General features: G+C 38.2%; 1 protein-coding gene across 1 annotated transcript in view; it reads right to left on the reverse strand.

Moving 5' to 3' along the window:
• The window catches only part of LOC139984541 (NLR family CARD domain-containing protein 4-like), a 313,255-nt gene that overhangs the window by 9,041 nt on the left and 280,139 nt on the right, over positions 1-24,075 (reverse strand). The window contains exons 4-5 of the mRNA XM_071998473.1: positions 11,814-12,022; positions 3,661-3,737 (exon numbers count right to left, since the gene is read on the reverse strand). Of these exons, the coding sequence (XP_071854574.1) occupies positions 3,661-3,737; positions 11,814-12,022 (286 nt within the window). The remainder of the gene's footprint in view (positions 1-3,660; positions 3,738-11,813; positions 12,023-24,075) is intronic.

Raw genomic sequence — 24,075 nt, forward strand, 5'->3', positions numbered from 1 at the left:
TTTACTTGATCCAAGCGAAGGATGAATACTTCTCTTGAGCATCATATTTATTTAATGAGTAAGAACATTGAACATTCAATAAAAAACATAATTAATAATTTTTGGAATTTACTTGTTGACCGACTGAGAAGACTTATTGAATTGTATCTACTCTGAAGTGCTCTCTTAACTACTACTTGCAAGGTCAATGGATACTCTCAGAAACACAGTAAGTTGCCTTACTCAAACATATTGAATCTATCTTTATGACATTTTAGCATCTCAGAGAAATTCAAAGAAAATGTTAAGTTCAAACTGCGACAGATACTACGCGTTGTAGGGAGTAAAGTATACATCGTTACCTAATCAAGTACATATATATAATACCGATGTGAAACTGTATCGAATCGATAAACAGTATGTATATTGATAGAGTAACGTCACTTCCCTGTCTGGTGGGGCAGTCTTTAATGATGGGGTTGGCGAAAAAGAATTTCGACAAAAAGATAACAATGGAGAAGATGCTAAAGTGCTCGTGGTACAGTGGTATGATTTATTCAGACTTTCGTCTCCTTGTTAGGTTCATTAAAAGTTCTTACACTTATCCTTGATTACGCTTAACGTAACTGTTAACGCAGAACATGGCACTCAACGCAACGCTCAACGAAACGTCCAAAGCGGCACCACACGCGGCGTATAACGCAACGTACAAAGCGGCGCCCAACGCAGCGCAGAACGTAACGTATAACGCGGCGCTTAACGCAACTCCAAACGTAACGTCCAAAGCGGCGCCACACGCAGCGTATAACGCAACGTACAACGCAGCGCCCAACGCAGCGCAGAACGTAACGTATAACGCGGCGTATAACGCAACATTTTAACTTAACGATTTAACTTAACGGTGTCTGCAATGCCGTTAACCGATGTAAATATACTAAGAACCAATCGATGGCCTAAATGGCAGTAATGTATCTTTCCGATAGCTGACCTATAGGCTATTCACTAATGTTCCTACTCACGGACTAACTGAAATATATCAATCACAGCAGAATACTGATCTCTACTAAAGCAAACACATTGTCACGCAGTTCTGAGCGCTACTAAATAACGTAAAATGATAACAGTCGGTCAATAACGTTACTCCTAAATAACTGGGCGTAATCTCCCTCAGTGCAATAGCGCAGTTTTCTAACAATTTATACAACTCACAAATGTATTCAATAATATTCTGAGCGCTTACAATATCTAAGAACAGTTATACACGGTGCCGTGGTATTAGAAACCTACCAACTTGGATAATAGTAAATGATATGATAACGTACCGTACGTAGACGTCTTAAGAGATTTTGTCAAAGAGTCCCACGCTGCACGTACCATCAGTTCCTTTTTTACTAGCCTGAATAATGGCTTAAGTTTACGCGCATGAGAATGTTCTACTTCAAAGTACACCGCCTCAGAGTTGCGGTCACCAGTCTTCCGGGGACCGAAAGGTCACAATTGCTTACGTCATAGTAGACAACTTAGGAGGATAACGGGGATTTCCCGGCAAAGAATTATAACATTACTTAAACAGTTAATACAGCTTAAGGAATAGCTTTCAAAGTTTCAATACTACGCAAGTTCGGTTACAATAGCTAGAAAATGTAACTAATACTTATCAGATCCAAAATAAAGCCTTTTTTATGCATTTCGCTTTGCAGATTTACAGACTAAAAAATGTAAATTAGATTTTTTTTTTTTAAGCGAAATCCCCAGAAGCTGCAGAATTTTGAAAATAGTTGTTAGGAAGAAGCTTAACCTCATCATTATACAGAACGTTTCTCAGAGCCCGGAAGCGGGTCGAGGGCCGAGGGGCTAACGCCCAGTGAAAAAGCAGCATTTCTTGTTCTCTTATAGCGAGTCCAACCACAACAACTACGTGTACTTAATATAGAGGAATATAAAATTCTCTGGAAAATATATGAAGCACTGGTTGGTTCCACGAGGGGAAGCGCCTCGGAGAACACTTGTTATTAACAAATGATATTTTTCTAGAATGTATTCCAAGCAGGCTGGTGGGAATCCGTTGGACTTAAGCTGCAGCGTTTTGCAGATATATTGAAGTAATTGTGAAACACTGAAATCTATTTATGAGAAGTGCTCAATTTTCAGCGGATAGAAGTGCAAGGCCCTGTTGAAGGGGTGGGGTCAAGCATCAGGAATCTGCTGCATTTTATTTACCTAATATTATCCAAATTTGGGGAGATATAGACGCAAAGGAGTAACAAACAAACCGATTCTGTTTTCCTTTCTTCGTTTTTGTATTATAACTCTTACTTTTTAAGTGTGCGACCATGATAAATTTATCTTCAATTTGTCAACCAACTTGGCATCAATTTAAGACCGAGCGGTGTGACACCCATACCACTGTTTGTATACTTATGAGGTCGCGTTCTCAAATAAAAATAGTGAAATATATTTTCCTGTTTCCAAGTACAGCATTAGTGCAAGCAAATAACTCTTTCAGTATCATATTAGTCTCCCAACTCGTTCACTCTTTAATTTACGATTTACAAAAGATGTTCATAAGATAAGGAAAATATATAATTAAATGTCTACTGATAATTTAACTCACTTTCTGCTTGGTTGCCATGACAACTATGTGAAACAAAACAAATAAGTGCCAGGTCTGGAACAGTTAATGAGTGACACAACATTGTATACCTCAGTACTTTAATTCCTCTATAGAATATGGTTTTAAATTCACATATTCACAATAACTCAAGATATTACAATCAAACGACAACACTTCTTGAATGCACATTCACCAACGTGTGCTGAGTACAGTATTGTGACGTCATGTCGATTGAGAACAGAGGGAAACAGAAGGAATATCCCTGATTTCTTTTTAGTTTGCAATTTGGCGTAAGGTTCTCATTGGTCAATTTAGTTAAGAATAGGTAGAAAACGTGATGAATATTCATAGTTTAATTCACCGTTTGAACTGGGATTTTAGGACTTCGCAAACAAAAGTTACGGGGCAAAAATAGCCCACACAGTGCGGAAAAACTAGGGTTTTCAAGTGTACTCTCATTGAAAATATCCTAAAATCACTTTTTTAGTTAAAAATTGGCGTAAGGTTACCAAAATATATATGGATTAAGGCATACACCACCAGAAAGCTAACAGTTTAAGCTTTTAAAATGTGGATGGTCCAAAATGATTGACTAAATACACATGAAGATACAGGTCAAAACACACACAAAATGGCTCTTGCGCTACACAGTTAAGGACCCTCTCGGAGTGCCGTGAGCGCTATGTTCCGTTATGACCATTACTTTTTGGAAAGAGATTTAAAGCATCAGTTGATGTGATTGCTACTCTCAAAATCACCTTATAGGGCAGTGATCTCGAAAGAGCGAAATGTAAGGAATATGACTTATCTCTTAAATCAACCAAGCTTAGCAATATTAAGTGTTGTTACATTTCTATTATTCGATTTGTTGTTTACTATCACAAGACTCTGTTTTGGGTGTCTCCTTCATTTAAAATGGCAATCATGTGTTGCTGATCCATAACTCTCTTGTCTGGGAATCAACAACACTCTACATGTCAAAAGAAATTTACAAGTTGGCTGGTTGGTAAAGCCTTTAAATGTAAGAAATTTGAAATGTTTCCATTATGACGTCATTGTGACAATACCTTTCACGTTTCTTGACTTCAAGGATGATGGAATGGATCCAACCGTAATAGTGTCTGGCAGCTTGTATAAAGAAAACCTATGGAAAGAGGTAGAGTAATTATCGTGTAAGATGCAGAAGACGTAGAGGAATGTCCTCCTAGTCATGTTTATTGTTTATAAAATTAATGAAGGTAACAAAGTAAACAGCAAATAACAAGGAAATAAATCACATCTGATTGACCATTCTGATCAGAATTAATTATAATCACAAGTATTGTGTTTCAACGATCCCACGAAAAATAAATTAGAATGGATCATAGAATTGAAGTAGGGAGAATGACGTCATGCGACATTTACTGAAGCCACTCATCCTACTGATGGCGCTTCGCTTGTACGGCAAGAAAGTACCGGCACGTAATACAAACCCTACGTCTTTGACATAGCTAAAGTGATACAGTTGACATAAATCACTCGAAATGTTAGAGTTCATTGGTAAAATATAAATCTAGAAATAATGAAACTAACAGCTAATTTATTGTTTCTTAATATCAAAATAGTTTTAATATGATACAAATAACATTTGAAAAAACTGCAAACACTTCAACTGAAACGGAGGAATAATATAATAAAGAGGGGTAGGGGGGTCGAGGACATAGCAACATTCTTCACTGGACGAAACAACGGAGCCTCCCGGGTGATTTTAGTTAAGGTAAACACAATATGTTGCAATTACATGAACAAGGCAGATATTCCAAGATTCCTTATTATTTAAGTATTTATTCATTATCACCCTTCAATAATGTTATCACATTGCACGCATTTTTTTTTGTCATTGATCTAAATCAAATTGTACAAACTGATCACATTTTTGTGGAGTTGATAAGAATTTCCTTAACCATTACACAATCGAATCTTCCTATTCAACGATGTTCTCAATGAAGAACTGCATGGGTCCCAAATATCAGACTTTATACTTATTACTTTACTTTACTTTATACTTTAAAGTTGATTCGTTGATTCGCAAAAGATTTTTTTTTTCATGGAAGCACAAACACTGATGGGCATTGGAGCATGTGACTTTGATTCTACGCGAGAAACCATTAACCGCTGACATTATGTTAAACCTCTCAAAATTAATACTCTATGCGCTCCCCTTCACAAATTAAAATATTTGAATGTTTTCAACAAACAGTTTCTTTATATCGGTACTTCATTATTATTCTTTATTTATGGCAATGTTTTAGACATAAATGCACTTGTTACAAAAACACAACAACATGAGAGCACTTTTAATTACACAGTTGGGAACTGGTAATTTCCATTAAAAAACGGAGGCCACTTTCCAGGGTTATCAGTGGAGTGGCAAAGCATGTGCCCAATCACCCCCCTATCCCTACCCCACCCACCCCTCTTTTACGGCTCCGTCGCCCGTGACACGGTAAATGGACGGTATCATCGCAAACATTTGCAGTGAAGTCTACACTAAGTGTCTTTATACTGGTGACTTAACCTACAAGTAAATATACCTAAAATATATAGATTGTGGTTTGACATATGGGGATTTTACAACAATCGTTTTACCTCTTTTTCAGCAATCCGATTTTTGTTGGTCATATCATTTAAAATGTTACTATTTTATGGCAAAAACCTTTAAAGATCGACCTCACACAGATCTGGCATGGGGCCGATATGAATTAACCGGGCTGGTGGTAGGGGTAGAGGGAGGGTGTGAAACCTTGAACCTTTGTGATAGCATATTATTATTTTATTAGGATTGTTATGATTGCTAAGAGTTTGGTAAAATACATAAATGTTGTTAAAGGTGTAATTCGTTATAATATCATCCTCTCCTTACAATAAGGCGACTCATCAAGCTAATTTGTTTTTCAGTCTGTCTCAACTAACCCAAATGCCGAGACCTTAATACTAAAACTTGTATGTATTCTGTGAAAAGAATATTTGACAGTTCTGCTAATGTGTTGTTCACTTCAAAATCTAAGCGAAGGATATATACAAAAAGTATTGCCTGTAAGATTCCTTACTATACAGCAAGTTGAGCTTGGCGAGCATGAAATGAAATTATCTGGATTAACCGGTAACAGATATAGTGCATAATATCCAATTAATATGTTCAAGTCTAGCTCAGTATCATCTATTCCTACCTTATATCTGCATTGCACTGCTCTATATGTAAAACACCACTCTGGCCAATGTAAAGAAAATATATAGGTTACAGTACGTACCTCGTATCTAATTAGCATAATAAACGTGTATTTACCGAACTGTTGCAAGTTTGTTTTAATGTAAAAATCTTTTTCTTACAATCGTTTGTTTTCTGTATCTATTCGTTGAGTTGCTCAAAGATGCGCTTTATATAAATATTTCACCTAATATGTTATATGAAGTAAGGGCCATAGCGGACACATCAACTCAATGTATACATATATAATAGAAATATTGATGAACTTTAAATAATTTATATTTTATCGAACAAACCGTTCTTGTGTCAACCTGTCCGCTGCTACAGCATTGACAATTATTAATTTAAGGTTATTTTACTCATAAAAAGGGATCTCCCTGTTTAGACCCCTCCCAACGGACACAAGCCATGTTTGGACCCCCCCCCCCTTTAAAGAAAACAGCGTCAGAAAGGGTAAACACTTTATGGTGCTGTGAAAAGTCATATCAATGTTAGCCTAAGAAATGTTCTCTGACTATTAAGACGAGGACGAAAAACGAGGCTTTTCCCCTCACACCAATGCGGCTTGTCACGTGACTGGTTTAAATATCAATAAGGTCAACTCTAAATAATGTCAAATGTTTTATACAGTGACGGCGTAAGTATCAAATTTAGGAAAAACAACCAATATCGGTTAGAAGTATATTACATAAGCGTTTGGAATTCGTTTCAATCTTTGTATCAATATCGAGAGAGAACATTGGACATTAAACAAAGAGTACTATTTTAGCATATTTTGTGTGAAGAATGGAAAGGTAAAGTATGACCTTTCATCAAGTTCAGCTGTCATCGTTTTCTTTCAATTGGACTTATTGGATCATTATTCTCGGCTTCTTCACACCCTGTATTTAAATTTATCTCACAAAAAATACATTGTTTTATATCATTTAATGCGCAACATTTTGACCTAAACTGAGGGAGATAACGATAATAGCTAATTGCATGATATTGATTCCGGGAACTACATTTAATATCGCAGATTTGATTGGATGCTATTAAGCTTTCATTTTTAGAGTTTTCTACTAAGCTCGCACAATGTGTTATACTCAAAATAAATATTCAATACGGTTTTTTATTAACCATCCTATGATTATTGTTTAGCTCATTGTTTGACACGCATAATGTTATTCTCAATACGAAATTAATCACCCTGTATTTTGTGTTCCTGTTAAACAGTCAAACAAATTCAATTACATTCAACTGTGTAACACACGATGCTAACGATCCAGCAGTGTCCGTTTATGCAAAGCGTTTAATACCGTAATTACAAGACTGCAGCTAAACAATCGGAATCATAAAACATATTTTTATTAAATATCCATTCACTCCCTACTACCAATAAATAAATTGAGAGCTACACAATAATGTGTTATCTAGTCAGACTCCTACCAACGAGAAGTGCAACTTAAATTCAAGAAGATAAACTGAACGTAACAAGAATCAGTCCTTCTTTAACTTGTATTCATAACTTTGTGTTGTCTATAAACCCTCTCTATTCAAGTTTCCTCCGATTGGTTTGCATGGGAACATGTGGGGATACATTAAACAACCAATGAGAGCAATTTTGCTCATTTAAAGTAAAACTTACAAGGAATAACCAACAAATAAGTATGCAAAGACGTATGGCATTAAAATATGTTACTTGGAGGCATGGACGTCGCTAGAGGGGGGTGTGGGGTGTCTCACCCCACCCCCCCCCCCACAATCTTGGTAAAAATTACGATAGTTGGACAATTTGAGTGCGACAGTTAGAATTTCCAACTGTCGGAACTTCCGACTGTCGCCAGCTTCAATTCGGAATTTCCGACTGTCGCACTCTAATTTTTCTGACTGTCGCACTCTTATTTTCATATGTTCTTATTATTTGTGAGTGACATAAAATTTTTAGATCGAAATTTACTTTTAATCAGTCATATTTACCACGTTTTCCTCGTCACATTGAGAAATTGTGTCTCGCGATCCTTATACTCCACCATACAAAACTTCGTACGATTTTGAATACTCTAAAAAATAAAACGTTCGCCAGCTTCAATTCGGATAATTTATGTATTAATTTTGCTATTGGGTTGGTCGACCCTGTTGGCTAGCTTCAAGTAAGTTCAGGATATACTTGTTTTTTTAGCATGGTATTTTGTCAGGGCTCTCTTGATCTTGAATACTCGTCAGCTCCGTTAACTCGATTATAATCGTAATAACATGCAGGCCTACTGATTCAACTACTTACTTAGTTTGGCAGATGAAATTAGCTAAATTTAGCCTATAGCCTATTTCAAACCTACAGTTGGCCATTGCGTCATAAAATACATATCTACCTAACCTCACTCGATGGAATGTCACAAACCGTATGCACAACGACGACGACAACGTGCGTTCTCATACTTTGTATGATTCTTCCTAAGTTGTTGCACGAACAGCATGTTATGAAGCTAAGCTAGCAATCGTACGTGATACGCACTTCCTATAAATACTTATTACACTGCTAATACACGCGGCGATAACGATAATTTCTTTTAGGCCATTGCAAATCTGTCTGTAATACAAAATATGAAAGTTGATATTGTCCTTCAGTTAAGTTCGTCAAATGTATTAAAGTCCAGACATTGGACAATAAACAAGAATCATCCTTCTTGGAAAATTGTAAAAGAGCACTATGTTTGTCTCTCTGATATATTATGTAGAAGAACATGTAAAAGAATTCAAACAGGAAACAAAATCTGCTGATAATATGGTATCATATGATAATGATGAAACTGGCATCAAATTGCACCAGATCGCATCTAAGGACCTTCAATTGTTCAAAAATATCTCAAAGGGGAGGGGGAGACCCCTCCCCTTGTACATTGTCTCTATGGTATACCATTAAAACAATCAATGCTAATCTACGGAAGTTTTAAAGTGCCATCAACATAAGCAAAATAATTGCCCCATAAGGTACAAATGTATCGAAAAAAGTTCGGAACAAAAGTGCAGTTGCGAAAGATTGGGTGTCTGACTGACACTGACCGTATCGTTGACGATTTGTGCGATGGGGGGGGGGGACATGGCAGCAGTCGGAATTTTCTGGCTCCAAAACCTATCCAGTTGGAATTTCACCCACTACACCCCCCCCCCCCCAATCACCAGGCCTTAGCTACGTCCCTGCTTGGAGGATTTCCCCCAATGGATGGTTCGTAGTCACTGCTGTACACCTACTGACCTACTTAATGTCTGTTTCCATGGTTACTTTGACACGTTCACTGACAATGTTTGAGGGGTACAATGGGCACGTGGTTCGTTTACCTGTTTCTATTCATGATGTTAAACTGGTTCGTGTCATCTATTATTATGTTAATGAGATATTTACGGGAGTTCCAGGTGTGGCATTCTTACTATTGACTTGCTTTAGAACATAAATTGTTTGAATCAATCGTCTGTATAATGTAAGCGCTGCATATATTTGTACGGAAACTATTGTAGAAGTAGAATAGGCCTACTGTATGTACTAAAACGGTGATAATGTTATCGGGTAGAAACATGGAATGGATTTGATGGGCTCTCTGGAAACATACATATGAATCTATCCGAGGGGAGGTTAAAGGGAGGGCAGTGGCTGGAGCAGGTATGGTGTCTAAAGGGTGGAGGTGGTTAGACTAAACTTCCTGAAGAGCATACTGAACACGGGGATTGGGATAAAGCATTGATAGTTTAGAAAGTGGATAATCATAGATCTGTATTACATTTTTATTTATAATCCGACCAAGCTATACTGCCAACGTATCATACTTTTCATTGATACATTTTCCGTGGTTACAAGTTACTCCTGGAATGGCAATGAGAATATGACATGCTGAATAATTTTCATTTATATGGCATTTTATTTATGGTATTAGTGAATATTGTTTGCCATGTTTCTTTGGAGTGTCGGGTGAGGCGGGATTGGGCGACTTAAACATTTCTTTCATTATTTTTTAGCAAGGGCGTAGGAACCGGGGGCTGGGGGGAGGGGCGCCAGTCCCCCAGTGAAAAATATGGGGGCGGAAGTATCATTCCGCCCCCCCCCCCCCGCTCCGCAAGTCAGAAAACCCCTTTTTCATTTCCAAATGAGAAAAAAATCTCATTTGGAGTACCAAATTGCATTTAAGGCCAGGTGAAAATGCAAAATTCTTTACAAAATGGAGTGGGAGTTGAATTCCGCTATATTGCACCAAATTGCATCTGAGGCCACCTGGAAATGCAAAAAAAATCCAAAGGGGAGGGGGACACCCCCTCCCCGTAGACCCCTCCCCAGGCCGGCCATCAGTCTTCAGCCCCCCCCACTCAAAAGTACCTTCCTACGCCACTGTTTTTAGTATCACGTCATACACTGTGGATCATATCAACTGAAACATTAACGTGAATATTTAAGGATGGAAATGGGAAACATGTTATGAGGTTGGTCTGAGGAACTGATGAAGGCGAGAGGAGTAGCGATATATTAAACTGAATATATTCGTTGTGTAACCAATGTGACTCATGAATCTTGTCTGAGAAAAAGAAATAAATTAATGTATTAGTGAGGTTAATGTCTCTGTCTATAAAACTACAATATATTCTTAATAGGCCTAAGTGAAGGAAACAATGGACATGACGAAACAAAGAAAACATTTGTAATTGATAATGGAGCTGGAGATAATAATAACAAAACCACTCGGTGACAGGAACAAAGAGGGTGATGATATGGTTAGGGTGGGAGGAGGGTAAAAAATACATTGAAAAGGGAAACTGCGAAGAACAACAAGTGTACTTACGGTTATAGCTGAACGGGGTAGGTAGGGTAAGAATAGATTGGTAAAAAGGAGGAGTCGGGAATGTATTGAGTGAAACCGGTGTTCGAATGGGTTATAAGTGAGGGGTTGGATTCGGGGGAGGTATTCAATTACACTCATTTGTAAAGGGCAAAGCAGGGACATCATGAAACAAGTATCTCGTAATATTTATACGAGGAATATTAAAATATTAAACAGTTCATGTTCAAGTTTATGTATTATAAAAAAGCTGAAGCTCACGATGACTTTTTAAATTATTGTTAATATTATGAAAAAAATAATGAGAATAAATATAAATTTAGCTTATTTCTTGTCAAATTGTATTTCAACTATTAAGAAGAAATTGATGTATGCATTAATCTTAACCTCTGCAATTTATGAGATACGTATTGCCTTTAATGATTTGAAGGGAGTAAAAAATTCAATTTAAATTTTATAATCAACTCCATTGCGATAATTTATTTCCTATTTGATATCTTTTATTTATGAACTAATTTTGAGTAACCTTTTTTTTTAAACTGCGACAACTAAACTGTTTTATTGGTTGCTTGTAAGTAGAGTATTATAATCTGATCACATGGGATTTTAAGTAGAGATTTATATGTTTTTGCTATTTTATTATGATTCTAATAACTATTTTCAATCTCTTTCGTTGAAAAAAATCTTAAATAGATTGAACATAATTGAAAAACAAATATTTTGGAGGTTTCAGCTTGAGAAGTCACATTTATCATAAACTCAAAACCCTATTTTAAAACTCATTGTCCTATATATCTCTTATTTTATCCTAATAAACATTCCTGCCATAATGAAGCCTATTTCTTAGTTAAATTTTAACAATAACTAAACAAAGAACATTTTAAACAACCCCCACCCACCCTCCACCCCTCTCTTACAACATTCTTTTAAAATATACCCTGTTAATCGATTATATTTTGTTTTATTTATTATAACATCCTACATAATTCCTTTCGCGATGACCTAAATATTCAAATAAATCCTACTAAACTAATTAAATCCAATCCTTGACATTAAAATTACAGCAGACTTTACATTCTCTATTGTTCGTTTAATATTCACTTTTATGAATTAAAATAACTTCTCTGTTTAACTGTTATGATGATTCTAACATCTACACCGGAATACTTACCTCAGCTCCTTCAAGCTTGTACACTGTGAGGAGTAAGACAAGATGGCCGCAAACTCTTCATTAGTTAGTCTCCTGTTGTTGTCCCAGATCGACAGCTCCTGGAGAGAACTCAGGATAGAGAGAGAGAGACCAGACTGAAGGATAAGGTGCAGACCAGACTCATCAACTCTAGGAGAGCAGGAATTTAGAAACACACGGGAGATAGGAATCTAGAATGAAAGAATAGACTGATAATAGAGTAGATAGAGATAAATAGATTGGATTTGGTTAGGATTAGAATAGTTATTATAATATTATTAATAAGAAAATGAAACGAAATAAAAATAAGGGAAAGTGGAGCTATAAACTAGGACATTTAGGTTGTGTTTATTTGTAAAAAGGAATTTAGTAAATGCAACGGAAATAAAGGATTGATTTTAAGGGAAGACAAATATTAACAGAATTAATTACATTAGGTTAGAGAAAAATAAAGTAGTAATGTAGGATTAAAGGGTTAGTTTGATTGTTTTACATTAAATGATTAATTAAAGGTTTTATAGCAAGTAAGGTTTAATAAAGTTAGAATGTGAGGCTACATATATATTTCAATTTATTTAGTTATAATAGGAAACAAATCTCAATGACGGGTTGAGAATTTTATAAAAAACCAGAAAGTCAAAAGACTTAGTGATTCCTTGCCCATATGATAAAAAACTTTAGATACAATATTTTCTAACGATCTGAAATGCTGAGCAGAAATGGCAAGTCTTGCAGAATTGAGTAATGCGTACATATGCAAAGAGGGTCGAAGGTCAATCAAACTTCACTTCTGTATAATTCTACTTATTCTGACTATAACCAACAATTGACCTTGAATGACCTTTGACCTCCATGAAAAACAATAGGGATTATCTGCTCATCAAAGGCTACCAACATACCAAGTTAAAGTTCATGAAACTTTTCTTCTTGAGATATTGTATTCACAAGGTTTACAGCCTTTGACCTCTGGTGACCTCAAATAACCATTAACCTCCATGAAAAACACTAGGGATCATCAGCACACCAAAGGCTACCAACATACAAAGTTTAAGCAAATTTTCTTCTTGAGATATCGTGTTTACACGGTTTTCAGACTTTGACCTGTGGTGACCTTTGACCTTCATGGAAAACATGAAAAACCATGCCAGACCCCATCAGTTGGAGTTTCACAAGTTATTGCCCCCAAGAGCCATAATTGACCTTTAATGACCTTGGATTACATAACGGTTATTTAGTAAAATGACCTTTGACCTCCATGAAAAATAACAGGGATCATCTAATCACTAAGAGTTACCAACATACTATGTTTAAAGCTCAAGTCAACTTTACTTTGTGAGATATCGTGTTTACATGGTTTTCAGCTTTTGACCTCTGGTGACCTCAAATGACCTTTGGCTCCCATGAAAAACCATAGGGATTACCTGCTCACCTAGGGCTATCAACACACTAAGTTTAAAGTTCAAGCATCTTTTACATCTTGAGATATCGTGTTTACAAGTTTTTTAACTTTTGACCTCTGGTGACCCCAAATGACCTTTGACCTCCATGAAAAAACAATAGATATTACTTGCTCACCAAGGGCTATCTACACACCACGTTTAAAGTTTATGCATCTTTTACTGCTTGAGATATCATGTTTACATGGCTTTCCCCCTTTGACCTCTGGTGACCCTAAATGACCTTTGACCTCCATGAAAAAGAGTTGGGATCATCTGCTATCCTAGGTCAATCCACAGTCTAATTTTCAAGTTGAAGCATCTTGTACTTCTTGAGATACCGTGTTTACAATTTTTTCAGCGTATGACCTCTGGTGACCTCTCAAATGACCCTTGACCTCCATGAAAAAAGATAGAGACCATCTACTCACTAAGGGCTACCTACATACTAAGTTTGAAATTCCAAAAACTTTGACTCCTTGAGATATTGTGCTTACAAGGGTTTCAGACTTTGACCTCTGTTGACCTCAAATGACCTTTGAACTCCATGAAAAACAATAGGGATCATCTACTTACTAAGGGCTACCCACATACCAAGTTTGAAGTTCATCCAGCTTTAACTTCTTGAGATACAAGCAAAGCGTCACATACACACACACATACATACATACATCCATACACACACACGCCATCACCATCGCATAGATTCCTTTCGGCCTTCGGCAAGGAATCAAAAATGGGTAATCAAGAATTGACATTATTCTATCTTTCCAAAGAAAATATTTATCAAATTTATTTGTGTTTTAATTTAGAACTTTGAGAAGAAAAATGTAGTTTAAATGAAAATATTAGTCACTAATGTAATAGGAATCATGAAAAGGAAACTTCCACTTAAGCTAATGTCAGTTTTTTTTTATAAAGTTTAAGGAGATTTGGAAGAATTATATTTAAATCAATAGGTTGTTTCTTATATTAATTAAAATGCAATATAGAGAAGCAGATGTAGTTCTCATTCAAGTTTCAAGAGAGAAGGTTGATGAGGCTTGAACTCAAATTTAATATACGAATTATTTAATTATTGATCCAAATCCTACTATTCTGCTTGAATTATAATTATTTCCAATTAATACAATTTGTTTAAAAGATGATGTCTACCTGTGTTTGGTTATCAAATTAATTTCTTAGTTACGGTTTAAGTGTGACAAAACTTCTAGTGGATTTTTTTTTTAAATGTAACATTTTCTTTCTTTGCGTTTGTAGATATTCCTAAATTGGGTAACGATTATGATCTTAACTTTCTAAACGTTATCATTTCTTCCAATTAAATAGAACCATCCGCTTTTTATATTTTGTTTACAAATTATATTGTTATCTGGAACACTTCGTATCCTTGAGGTTTTAATTATACAAATTAATTATTACTTTTAAGTTTAATCCGGTTGATTGGATCTTAATGTTATATATTCTGTTACTATGGAGTTCAGAGGGTGTAAACAGTTCAAAAAATATCGATTTACAAACATGAGGGATAAATCAGTTAATTACAAGTTTAGTGAGAGGATGGCGCCTTTTAAAACTAAAGTTGCAGCAGCCTAAAAGAAGTGGCGCACTTTCAATTAAAAAAAAAAACAGTTTAAATATCATGTGGCCATAGGTCTGTTGGCTTGGAAATGATATACGGTTTTTACAATTAAGTGGGCAAAATTAAGACAAAACTAGCTGTGAGTAGAACACCACGATCTAGTTACTGCTGGAAAGACATGGACGAAAGATTTCTTTTTTATAACTATCTATTGCATTTTATTATTATTAAACTTAAATTGGAAAACAGTTTTATAGAGGCTTAAAGCTGTAGGCAAACCTATATTTCACATAAAGTGTCAGGTATCAGGTGCGTATCCAGGGGGGGCGTTGGGGGCGCGCGCCCCCCGGGTAAGGAAAAGAGGAGAGAAAAAAAGAGAAGAAAAAAGGGAAAAGGAGGGGGGAAAAAGAAAAGGAGGAGAGGAAGGAAGGGAAAAGAAAAAGAAAAAAGAGAGAAAAAGGAAAAAAGGAGGGAGTAGAAGATAGCCAAGAGGGGGTGTGCGCCTCACCCAACCCCTTACACCGACAACTCCATTTTTGACGTTTCCATTTTTCCTCTCTCACTATTGTATCTATATAAGTACTATATATGGTCTATCATAACGCGTGTGTGTGTATGGACGCCTTAAACAATTGTACAATTGTGCTATATGGAACCAACTGTGGCTGGTCTTGAACTCGATCGAGTCGTCGGGGTACATGACGCATTTCGGGGGAAGGGGGCGACCGCCCCCCCCCCCCGAGCAAACTTTCTTTATGACATCGCTAGTAATTTCAAAATAGACAATGCTTAGATGCAACTTACAAGGCCTGAGAAGTGTCATTTCCAGCGATCTGGGAGGCATTTTCGGCCAAAATTTTTCTTCTACGCTTCGCGCCAACTCATGGTGGCGCTTCGCTTAGATAGTTTGCCTACAGGCTTCGCCCCTCCCTTGGCAATTACTCGCTACACGCCTGTGTAGTTAAAGGCGTAGGAGCCCAATTGGATTTGGGGGCTGTAATGACTTGCCCGAAAAAGTAGCCAAAATTTTTCGCGCGCGGAGCGCGCGTTCAACATATCGATGCCAATATCATATAAGCAAGCATCGGTCATTACAGTGCATGGCATCGTGTACCGCACGGTCCGTGAAAGTTGCACAGTATACCGATGCTATGTAAACAAACAAATGTCTTATGTAGATGGAGAAAAATCATACAGATCCATTTATGTCAAAACTCTCTTTTACAGTAGTAATGTCGGCCAAGCTTACAACTTTATTTTAATTACCAAGGAGATCATTTTTAAGCTATTCATTGCTATTTTTCTTTCTTTCAGTAGGTGCCCGAAAAGATGGGGAAAAATTTGGTTGCGGGGGGGGGGGGGGAGGGGGGCTGCAGCCACCGCCTCCTACGGGACCTACGCCTATGTGTGTAGTGTTCGGTTTCGATATACCTGATATCGGAAATATCTGCTATTTTTCTGTTCCTTCAACCAAGTTTTATAATAGCCATTATAAGAGGTTGCAATATTTCTACACCAATAAATTAACTCTGTCTGAATTTTAGAAAATTTCCTCACCAACATTCTTCATCATACTTTCCTCTACTCGTGCAACTTTGACCTGTCTGTTAGGGGTTCAAGGAGGTTTTTCTATATTGCTTGTCCATAGATTGAATTTTGTGCAACATTATGGGTATGTTTTCAAGTGATTTTATTCACGAGAAATGTGAATTTTCAAATTCTCAACAAATAATGGGCTTAAAACCTTCAAAAGCGGGGCTTTCGGATATTGTGGGCCGTGACGTAGAATCACCTACAAAAGCAATGATCCATAGGACATGCAATCAGGTCGAACATGATGTGTGACTGGTGACAATCTGCAAAAAGATTATGGATGGAAAAAACTTTTGGGAAACACTTGGTTCTCAGGCAAAAGTGTACATTTTCAAGCCCGAGAAGTGCTATTTCCGGTGATCTGGGGGGTATCAAAACCAGAAATTTTCTTGTACGCTGCGCGCCAACCGATGATGGCGCTCCGCTTAGATAGTAATTCGCGCCCCCCGGGTTAGAAAATCCTGGATACGCGCCTGGGTATACTGGCAGGAGTTAGGTCATTTAACTAATAATCAATTATTTAATAACATTATTTCAGTCAGCCTGCTCGGTAAAAGGCTGCAGGTTTCTTACACAATTGGCTCAAATTTCCGACCTGGTAGATTTAGTAAGATATAGGTGATTACAATAATAATTGTGGAATGTTATATATTGACTTGCATAATGCATATAAGGCTATGTTATGTACGATTAAAATCGAGTTGAACAATTTTCTGTGATTTAAGATTTTTGAAGGGATATCAAAGTTCCAAAGTTTGTCTATGGATACTTTTTCTTAACTAGAATGCAGTAATTATTTTCGAGGTACAGGATAGGCATCAGCTCACCGAGAATGTTAATCGCCGGTTTTATTATTCGCTTAATTTAAGATTCCTAACTTTATTAATAGTCTAGCCTATAGCCTACCTAAGTTTGGCCTGACCTGTGTACACATCCTAGCCTTTGCCTCTATACCATACCGTCAAATTATCTCACTGATCAATAATTTCTGTTTTAGCTATTAACAGCGGTTCCTCTCCATTAAATAATCCATCTTAATTAGCACTCAACAAGTCAATGGTAACATACAACTCCCACGAATTTACTACGTAGGCCTACTCTGCAACCTCACTAATATAACACTAAACCATTCATTGTCAGTGATAGATACTAGATGTGAACAGGTATTCAATAGCATGAGTCACCGATATTCATATATGTACAGGTGTTTCGTAACTTTCGCGAGTGATGTTTGAGATTTATAACAGACATGTTGGCGCCAATAGAAGTAAATGTACGTAGCGTGATACATGCCCGTTGGAAACAGACAGTTTAAAAACTGACGTAAATTGGATATGTAGTACTAAGAATTCAGGGGTCGAGGAAGTAAATAATACAACACAACCTCTATCAAGTAGATGACATTTCATTGACATTTCCCCTAAGCGGTAGGGTACGTGCTAGTCCGCCCCCCCCCACACCCAGTGGCGTAGCTAGGATTTTTTGAGTGGGGGGCCATGGGGGGGCTGTTCTTTCTTGTGGGGGGGGGGCCGGGTTACTATCTGAGCGGGGCGCCACCTTGGTTGGCGAGGAGCGTACAGAGAAAATTTTAGATTTCAGCACCCCCAGATCGCAGGAGATGGCACCTGTGAGGCAAAATAGCAACCATAAAGATGTGCAACTTTGGTGACAGAAATGCAAATTTTTTTTTTCTCTTTCATGCTGACTGGCCTTGCCAACTCAGCCAGACTTTTAACTTGAGTGAAGTTGACATCAAAGGCGTACGGGACCATTTCAGTTTGGGGGGGGGCAGAACTTTTTGTGCCCGAAAGTTCCCGTGACACAATCTAAGCGGAGCGCCACCATCGGTTGGCGCGTAGCGAACAAGAAAATTTTTGGCACACAATGCCTCTCAGATTGCCGGAAACGGCACTTCTGAGGCCTTGCAAGTTGCATCTAAACATTCTTTATTTTATAATCTCACGTTTTAGAAATTTACAGTTCCCCAAAAATTTGGTAAATTAGAAGAAGAAAAAATGGTAACATCACTTTGAAGGGGAAAAATGGGACAGTATATTTATTAAGCTGATATATTTAGTTACCTTATTTATTATTTTAACACAGTACTCAGCTACCCCCAGAAAAACATTGTTCAACGACACGTAGGCGGGATAATGTCGCTGTGTCGGGTGAGACTGCAATTTTTCTCACAAAAAAAGTATAAAATATAACAAAGAATATGATAAATATGTACTTCTAGGCTTGTAGACACTCCCCCCCCCCCACCATCCATGAAAAAGAAAATGTTTCTTTTATACACTCATGTCGGGGATATCCAGGTCAAGGGCGGCGGAAGCACTTTTAATCTGGGGGGGGGGAATTTCGATTGGAATGATGCAGCGTTATATTCAGTACCCTTTATAACTCTTATTGTATTATCTTATTTGTGTATACACATCACTCCATCAACGTCCCCCCCCCCCCCCCCCCCTCAAGGAAAATACGCATACTAGCACTGCAATATCCAATGCGCAAATTGGGAAACAAGGAACAAGTTTTCTTTTGAGACAAAATGAGGTGAAATCATGCTAGTTGCTAATGTAGGAATCTTCCGAATTAGAGTTTTTTTCTTGGTAATATCTTAACAATTTTTTTCCATTCGAAAATGCTTTGAGTTTGACTCACAGAAATTCGTAAAAAGTCACGGGCTTAGCCAGGATTTGCAAAGTTGTATGCACGGCTATCTGAGCGGAGCGCCACCATCGGTTGGCGCGGAGCGTACTTTTAAAAAAATTTTGGTTTTACAAACCCCTCAGATGGCCGGAAACGGCCCTTCCCGAGTTCATTCTGGTTCCCTGGCCTCTTGCTAACTTGAGGCGAATCAATTTTTATGTAGAAAAAAGGCACATTTCTAACCTGAGGAAAAGTGGGGGAGGGGCACGTGCCCCCTTTTTCCCCCCGGTTCCGCCGCCCTTGGTCCAGGTATACAATTGACTAGTTAGAAGAAAAAAAATGATAGTGCAATAAGCGTGGTAGCCCAGATGAACTGCGCTTACGGTGGTGCTACACGGAAATATTCGGGCATCATGATGCTAAATAAAGAAAATCATAGAATTGTCGGGCAAAAATTTGAAAAAGATTCGGGCAAGCTACTGCATATTTATATATATATATATATACATATATATATATATATATTTCTAGAGGACAAGAAATTCGGGCAAAAGTTCTGAAAAATTCGGGCAGCCTAAGAGGAGAAAAAAAAAAATATATATATATATATATATATTCCTTTTTCTCCTCTTAGGCTGCCCGAATTTTTCAGGACTTTTGCCCGAATTTCTTGTCCTCTGGAAATTTAGGGGGCAGTCTGCCCCCCCCCTGCACCCCCCGCCTCGTACGCCTATGGTTGGCATCATTTGTTGTTTCAAGGTGTCAAGGCCTTTCTCCCAACTCAAAGCCCTGTGGGCTACCGGTAGGTTTGCAGGAAATGCCCACATGTGGACTTAAATAGCATTAGAGGAAGGGGATGGAAGACTAACACGCATCGATGTTTCGGTAATGGTCCACATTGGTGGCTCGGTGGTTATTAGGCCATTTATTTGGTTTCTTGAGGCAGCTGTCATCAGAATCTGGGTTTTTGTGCCAATCGAGGACCGATAACATGTATTGGTAGATATCGATATCGCGCAGCACATGCACAAGGTTCGTGGTGTATGGTCGCAACCGTCGCATCGACCATTGCCATGCCATGCTGTATGACCATTCTCATGATTACTACAGATATTGTATTATTCTTATTCTGCCAGATGCAGACGAGAAAATTGTATAACTCTATTTCCCAAATTATTGAACAAAAAATATTAGTGAATCCCACTGATGATTTTTTTTTTTTTTACATTTTTTTTACCCCATTCCCAGTAGGGGGGCCAGTGGGGGGGGCAGCCGATTTCATGGGGGGCCCCGGCCCCCCAGGCCCCCCCGTAGCTACGCCACTGCCCACACCAACGGTTACAATGTGGGCCAAAAGCATTTTATGTACACATTCAGGGGGGTTCCCAACTGACTTAGGTAGGGCCTACATTATCATGGAAAGGTCAGAGTGGAAAGAAGAATTAAAAAACGGAGGAGGTGTGGTTGTTGGCTTGTTGAATGCAAATCTCAGTAGCCCCGTCCTCTGAATTCTTTATGAAAATGTATATGTTAACTGCTGCCCCTCGAGGCATGATTAGACTCAATAAGGTGTAAATTTGGCTCCATACACCATGCAGTTCTGCTATGAACAATTTTTGTTGTAAAGTCGTAATGGGAGGGGGCGGGGAGGGGTGTACACCCGTAGCAGTGGCATCAGTGGCGTAGGAAGGTACTTTTGAGTGGGGGCTGAAGACTGATGGCCGGCCTGGGGGAGGGGTCTAAGGGGAGGGGGTGTCCCCCTCCCCTTTGGAATTTTTTTGCATTTCCAGGTGGCCTCAGATGCAATTTGGTGCAATATAGCACACTTCAACACCCACTCCATTTTGTAAAGAATTTTGCATTTTCACCTGGCCTTAGATGCAATTTGGTGCTTCAAATGAGATTTTTTTCTCATTTGGAAATGAAAAAGGGGTTTTCTGACTTGCGAAGCGGGGGGGGGGGGCGGAACGATACTTCTGCCCCCATATTTTTCACTGGGGGGCTGGCGCACCCAGCCCCCCCCGTTCCTACGCCCTTGAGTGGCATTCTTCTCAGCTGAATGTGACATTGTCCCCCCCCCCCCCCTCCTCTTCTATTCAAGTGTATAATTTGGAAATTTTCTGATTAATGTTGAAATACCAAAATACTTTCGTCTCGTTATTTCAAAAGTTTTTAGAAATGGTAAAATACTGACTTTTTTCCAAACTTGTAGTAAAACAGTATCCTGAAAAAGTATTTGTTCTTTTCCATAAAACCTATGCGACCCATAACACGTAAACACTTTCCCAAGCTGCTGTATTCTATGAATGCATCATTACAAGAAAATTGTCGAGGTGCAAATGATGAATTTACATATTCCAGCATTGTTCTCACTTTTAGATCTAACGAATTTGCCATTTTGTTGTAAATTGCTATGATTTGAATTGGAAGATTGATCATATATCTGAAAAAGAGGGGAATTTCCCGCGTAGCCATAGAAACGACTTGAACAAGTGTCATTTTCAAAATCTAAACAACCAACGACACAGTGTAAAGCAGCGTTTCCAGAACGGTTGTACTGTAGGGTTGTACTTCCCTGTTTGTTTGGTGTGATTCCCCGAAGCAACAGTACTGGCTTACTAAATATGAAGATATTGCAGTTTATTCCAGATGGTGAACATACTGAAAGAAACAGGCCTAGAATATTGCAATAGTCAAAGAAGAAATCCCACGTATGTATTGTGTTCCTCTCAAGTTTCATATTGTTAGGCTATGTACCTACAGTACAACTGTTGTGCAAGGACAGGGACATCATAACGTTAATTTATGGCTTAGGTCTTTTCTAGTCATATACTGCTAGTGCAGCCCAACTTAGCCCTAGTACTAGAGTCCAATGGTTTTAGTTACAATATTCAATACTACCACAATGCTAGCATAAAGCGTGACCTAGGCTCAGCACAATGTACAGTAGATGTTGCTGAAATATGGTGATGCTAGCCTGTTACAGTGTTTGTTGCAGCTTACAAGTTGAAGCCTGGGAGATTTTCCTCCCTCAGAATACTTGGATCATATTAGTTGATTGAAGTAGTGTTCTACACTTGCGACATCACCCAACTGTTCGAAAGGTTTTAGTCAAATTTAGTCATAAAAACCTACTCTTCAAGTACAGTACTCTTGAGTTGTTTTCTCTCTTGGGATATTGTGGATTTAAGTGCTAACAAGGGCGTCGGAAGCACTTTTAATCTGGGGGGGCACCGACATCAAAGGGCACTTTGCAGAAATTTGATTGGACTGATGAAGCCTTATATTTAGTACCCTTTATAACTCTTATTGTATTATCTTTTTTGCGTATACACATCACTCCATCAACGCCCCCCCCCCACCCCTTTCATAGAAAATATGCATACTAGCTCTGCAATATCCAAAGTTGTATGCACGACTATCTGAGCGGAGCGCCACCATCGGTTGGCGCGGAGCGTACAAGGAAATTTTTGGTTTTACAAACCCCTCAGATGGCCAGAAACGGCCCTTCCCGAGTGTTCATTCCGGTTCCCTGGCCTCTTGCTAACTTGAGACACCTCAATTTTTATGTAGAAAAAGGGCACATTTTTAACCCTGAGGAAAAGTGGGGGGGGCACGTGCCCCCCCGGTTCCGCCGCCCTTGAGTGCTAACCTGCCAGTGAGTAAAGGTCAATGAAATGCAAGGTTTTCCAGAGATTGAGATTCCATATTCCATATCATATACAAGCATTATGTAGTTTGTGTCACCAAAATACTCAGTGGGGGCTATAGCACCCCTCTCAAAATACTGCAGTGCTTTGCACCACCCTTACTGGTCCAAGACAACCCATTATTGGAACATATCCATAATTTCCAGGGTTTGTGCTGATAATGCTCATTTCCTAATGACGTATCTTCAGCTTCAATATCACTTTTACATACTTTTACATAATTTACTTACTAAAAGTGTAGGGTCTTTTACAGCTAACATGTGAAGTTGATTGCCCACAAAGACTGCTGTAGTGTCACATTGCTATCAGAATGCAAAAGTTCCTAGAACTTTCGTTAAAGCTTCAGAAACCAAACACTGTACTGTATAATCACTAAATTAAAAAGATCAACGATTGGATCAAAGTGGAACTGCTACCATGGGTTTTTCTTTGTTGTGAGTATCCTTTTGTTTCTGAAGTCGTCTGAAATTTCTGAACAGCTAATTTGATTGCATGTTAGTGTTTCACTTTTGATTTAGAAGTCACTGAGGCTCGAACTGCTCCATGATGTAATAATTCAACCGTAGGGAGAAACCCTCTAGTGGATATGAAGACACAGGCTGTACTGGATAGAGGAGAGCAGGACCTATCAAGCTTCTTTTGGTATCCTACTGTACACCTTTTGATGTGCACAGAGTTCCATAGGAATGGTAAGAATGTTCAAAGTAATCTGGTTTGTTGTGACTTTATTCACCAAACTGCTGGCTAGCAAGCATGGTTAAGGAAGTTAAACTCCCATGCCACTCTTTATCACTATCATGTCATGATAACATTTCTTCCTTGCATATTTGAGAGCTAAATACTGTTTAAAATAAACACATTTAGAGGGCATTCAAGGTTATACAAGCACTGGCATCCATTAAGGTGGTGAGCACTTGCCACCCCCCCCCCCTCCATGGGCTACACTAGGGCTTCAAAATCACTATCAGAGAACATAAAATATCTGAAAAGTAAAAATGCCTCAGCTGGACTCCCCAGGGACTCCCACCAGGGCTTAGATTTATACTTCATATAATTTATATTTTTCTCTCTAACATGTAAATACATGCTTTAAACCTAGTACAAGAGCATAAGAAGTCAGAGATGTTACAGGGCTCTTCTGAAGCACCCAGCTAGGGCTCAGATATACATTCAACAGAGTAAAATGAGATTAAGTGCTTCTATTCCTGACATGTCCACATGTGCTTTAAATTGCTAGCAGTTTCAAAAAACTATGTGAAAATACTAAAGAT

The sequence above is a fragment of the Apostichopus japonicus genome, chromosome 17 (assembly GCF_037975245.1).
Source record: "Apostichopus japonicus isolate 1M-3 chromosome 17, ASM3797524v1, whole genome shotgun sequence".
In the NCBI taxonomy this organism is placed as follows: domain Eukaryota; kingdom Metazoa; phylum Echinodermata; class Holothuroidea; order Aspidochirotida; family Stichopodidae; genus Apostichopus; species Apostichopus japonicus.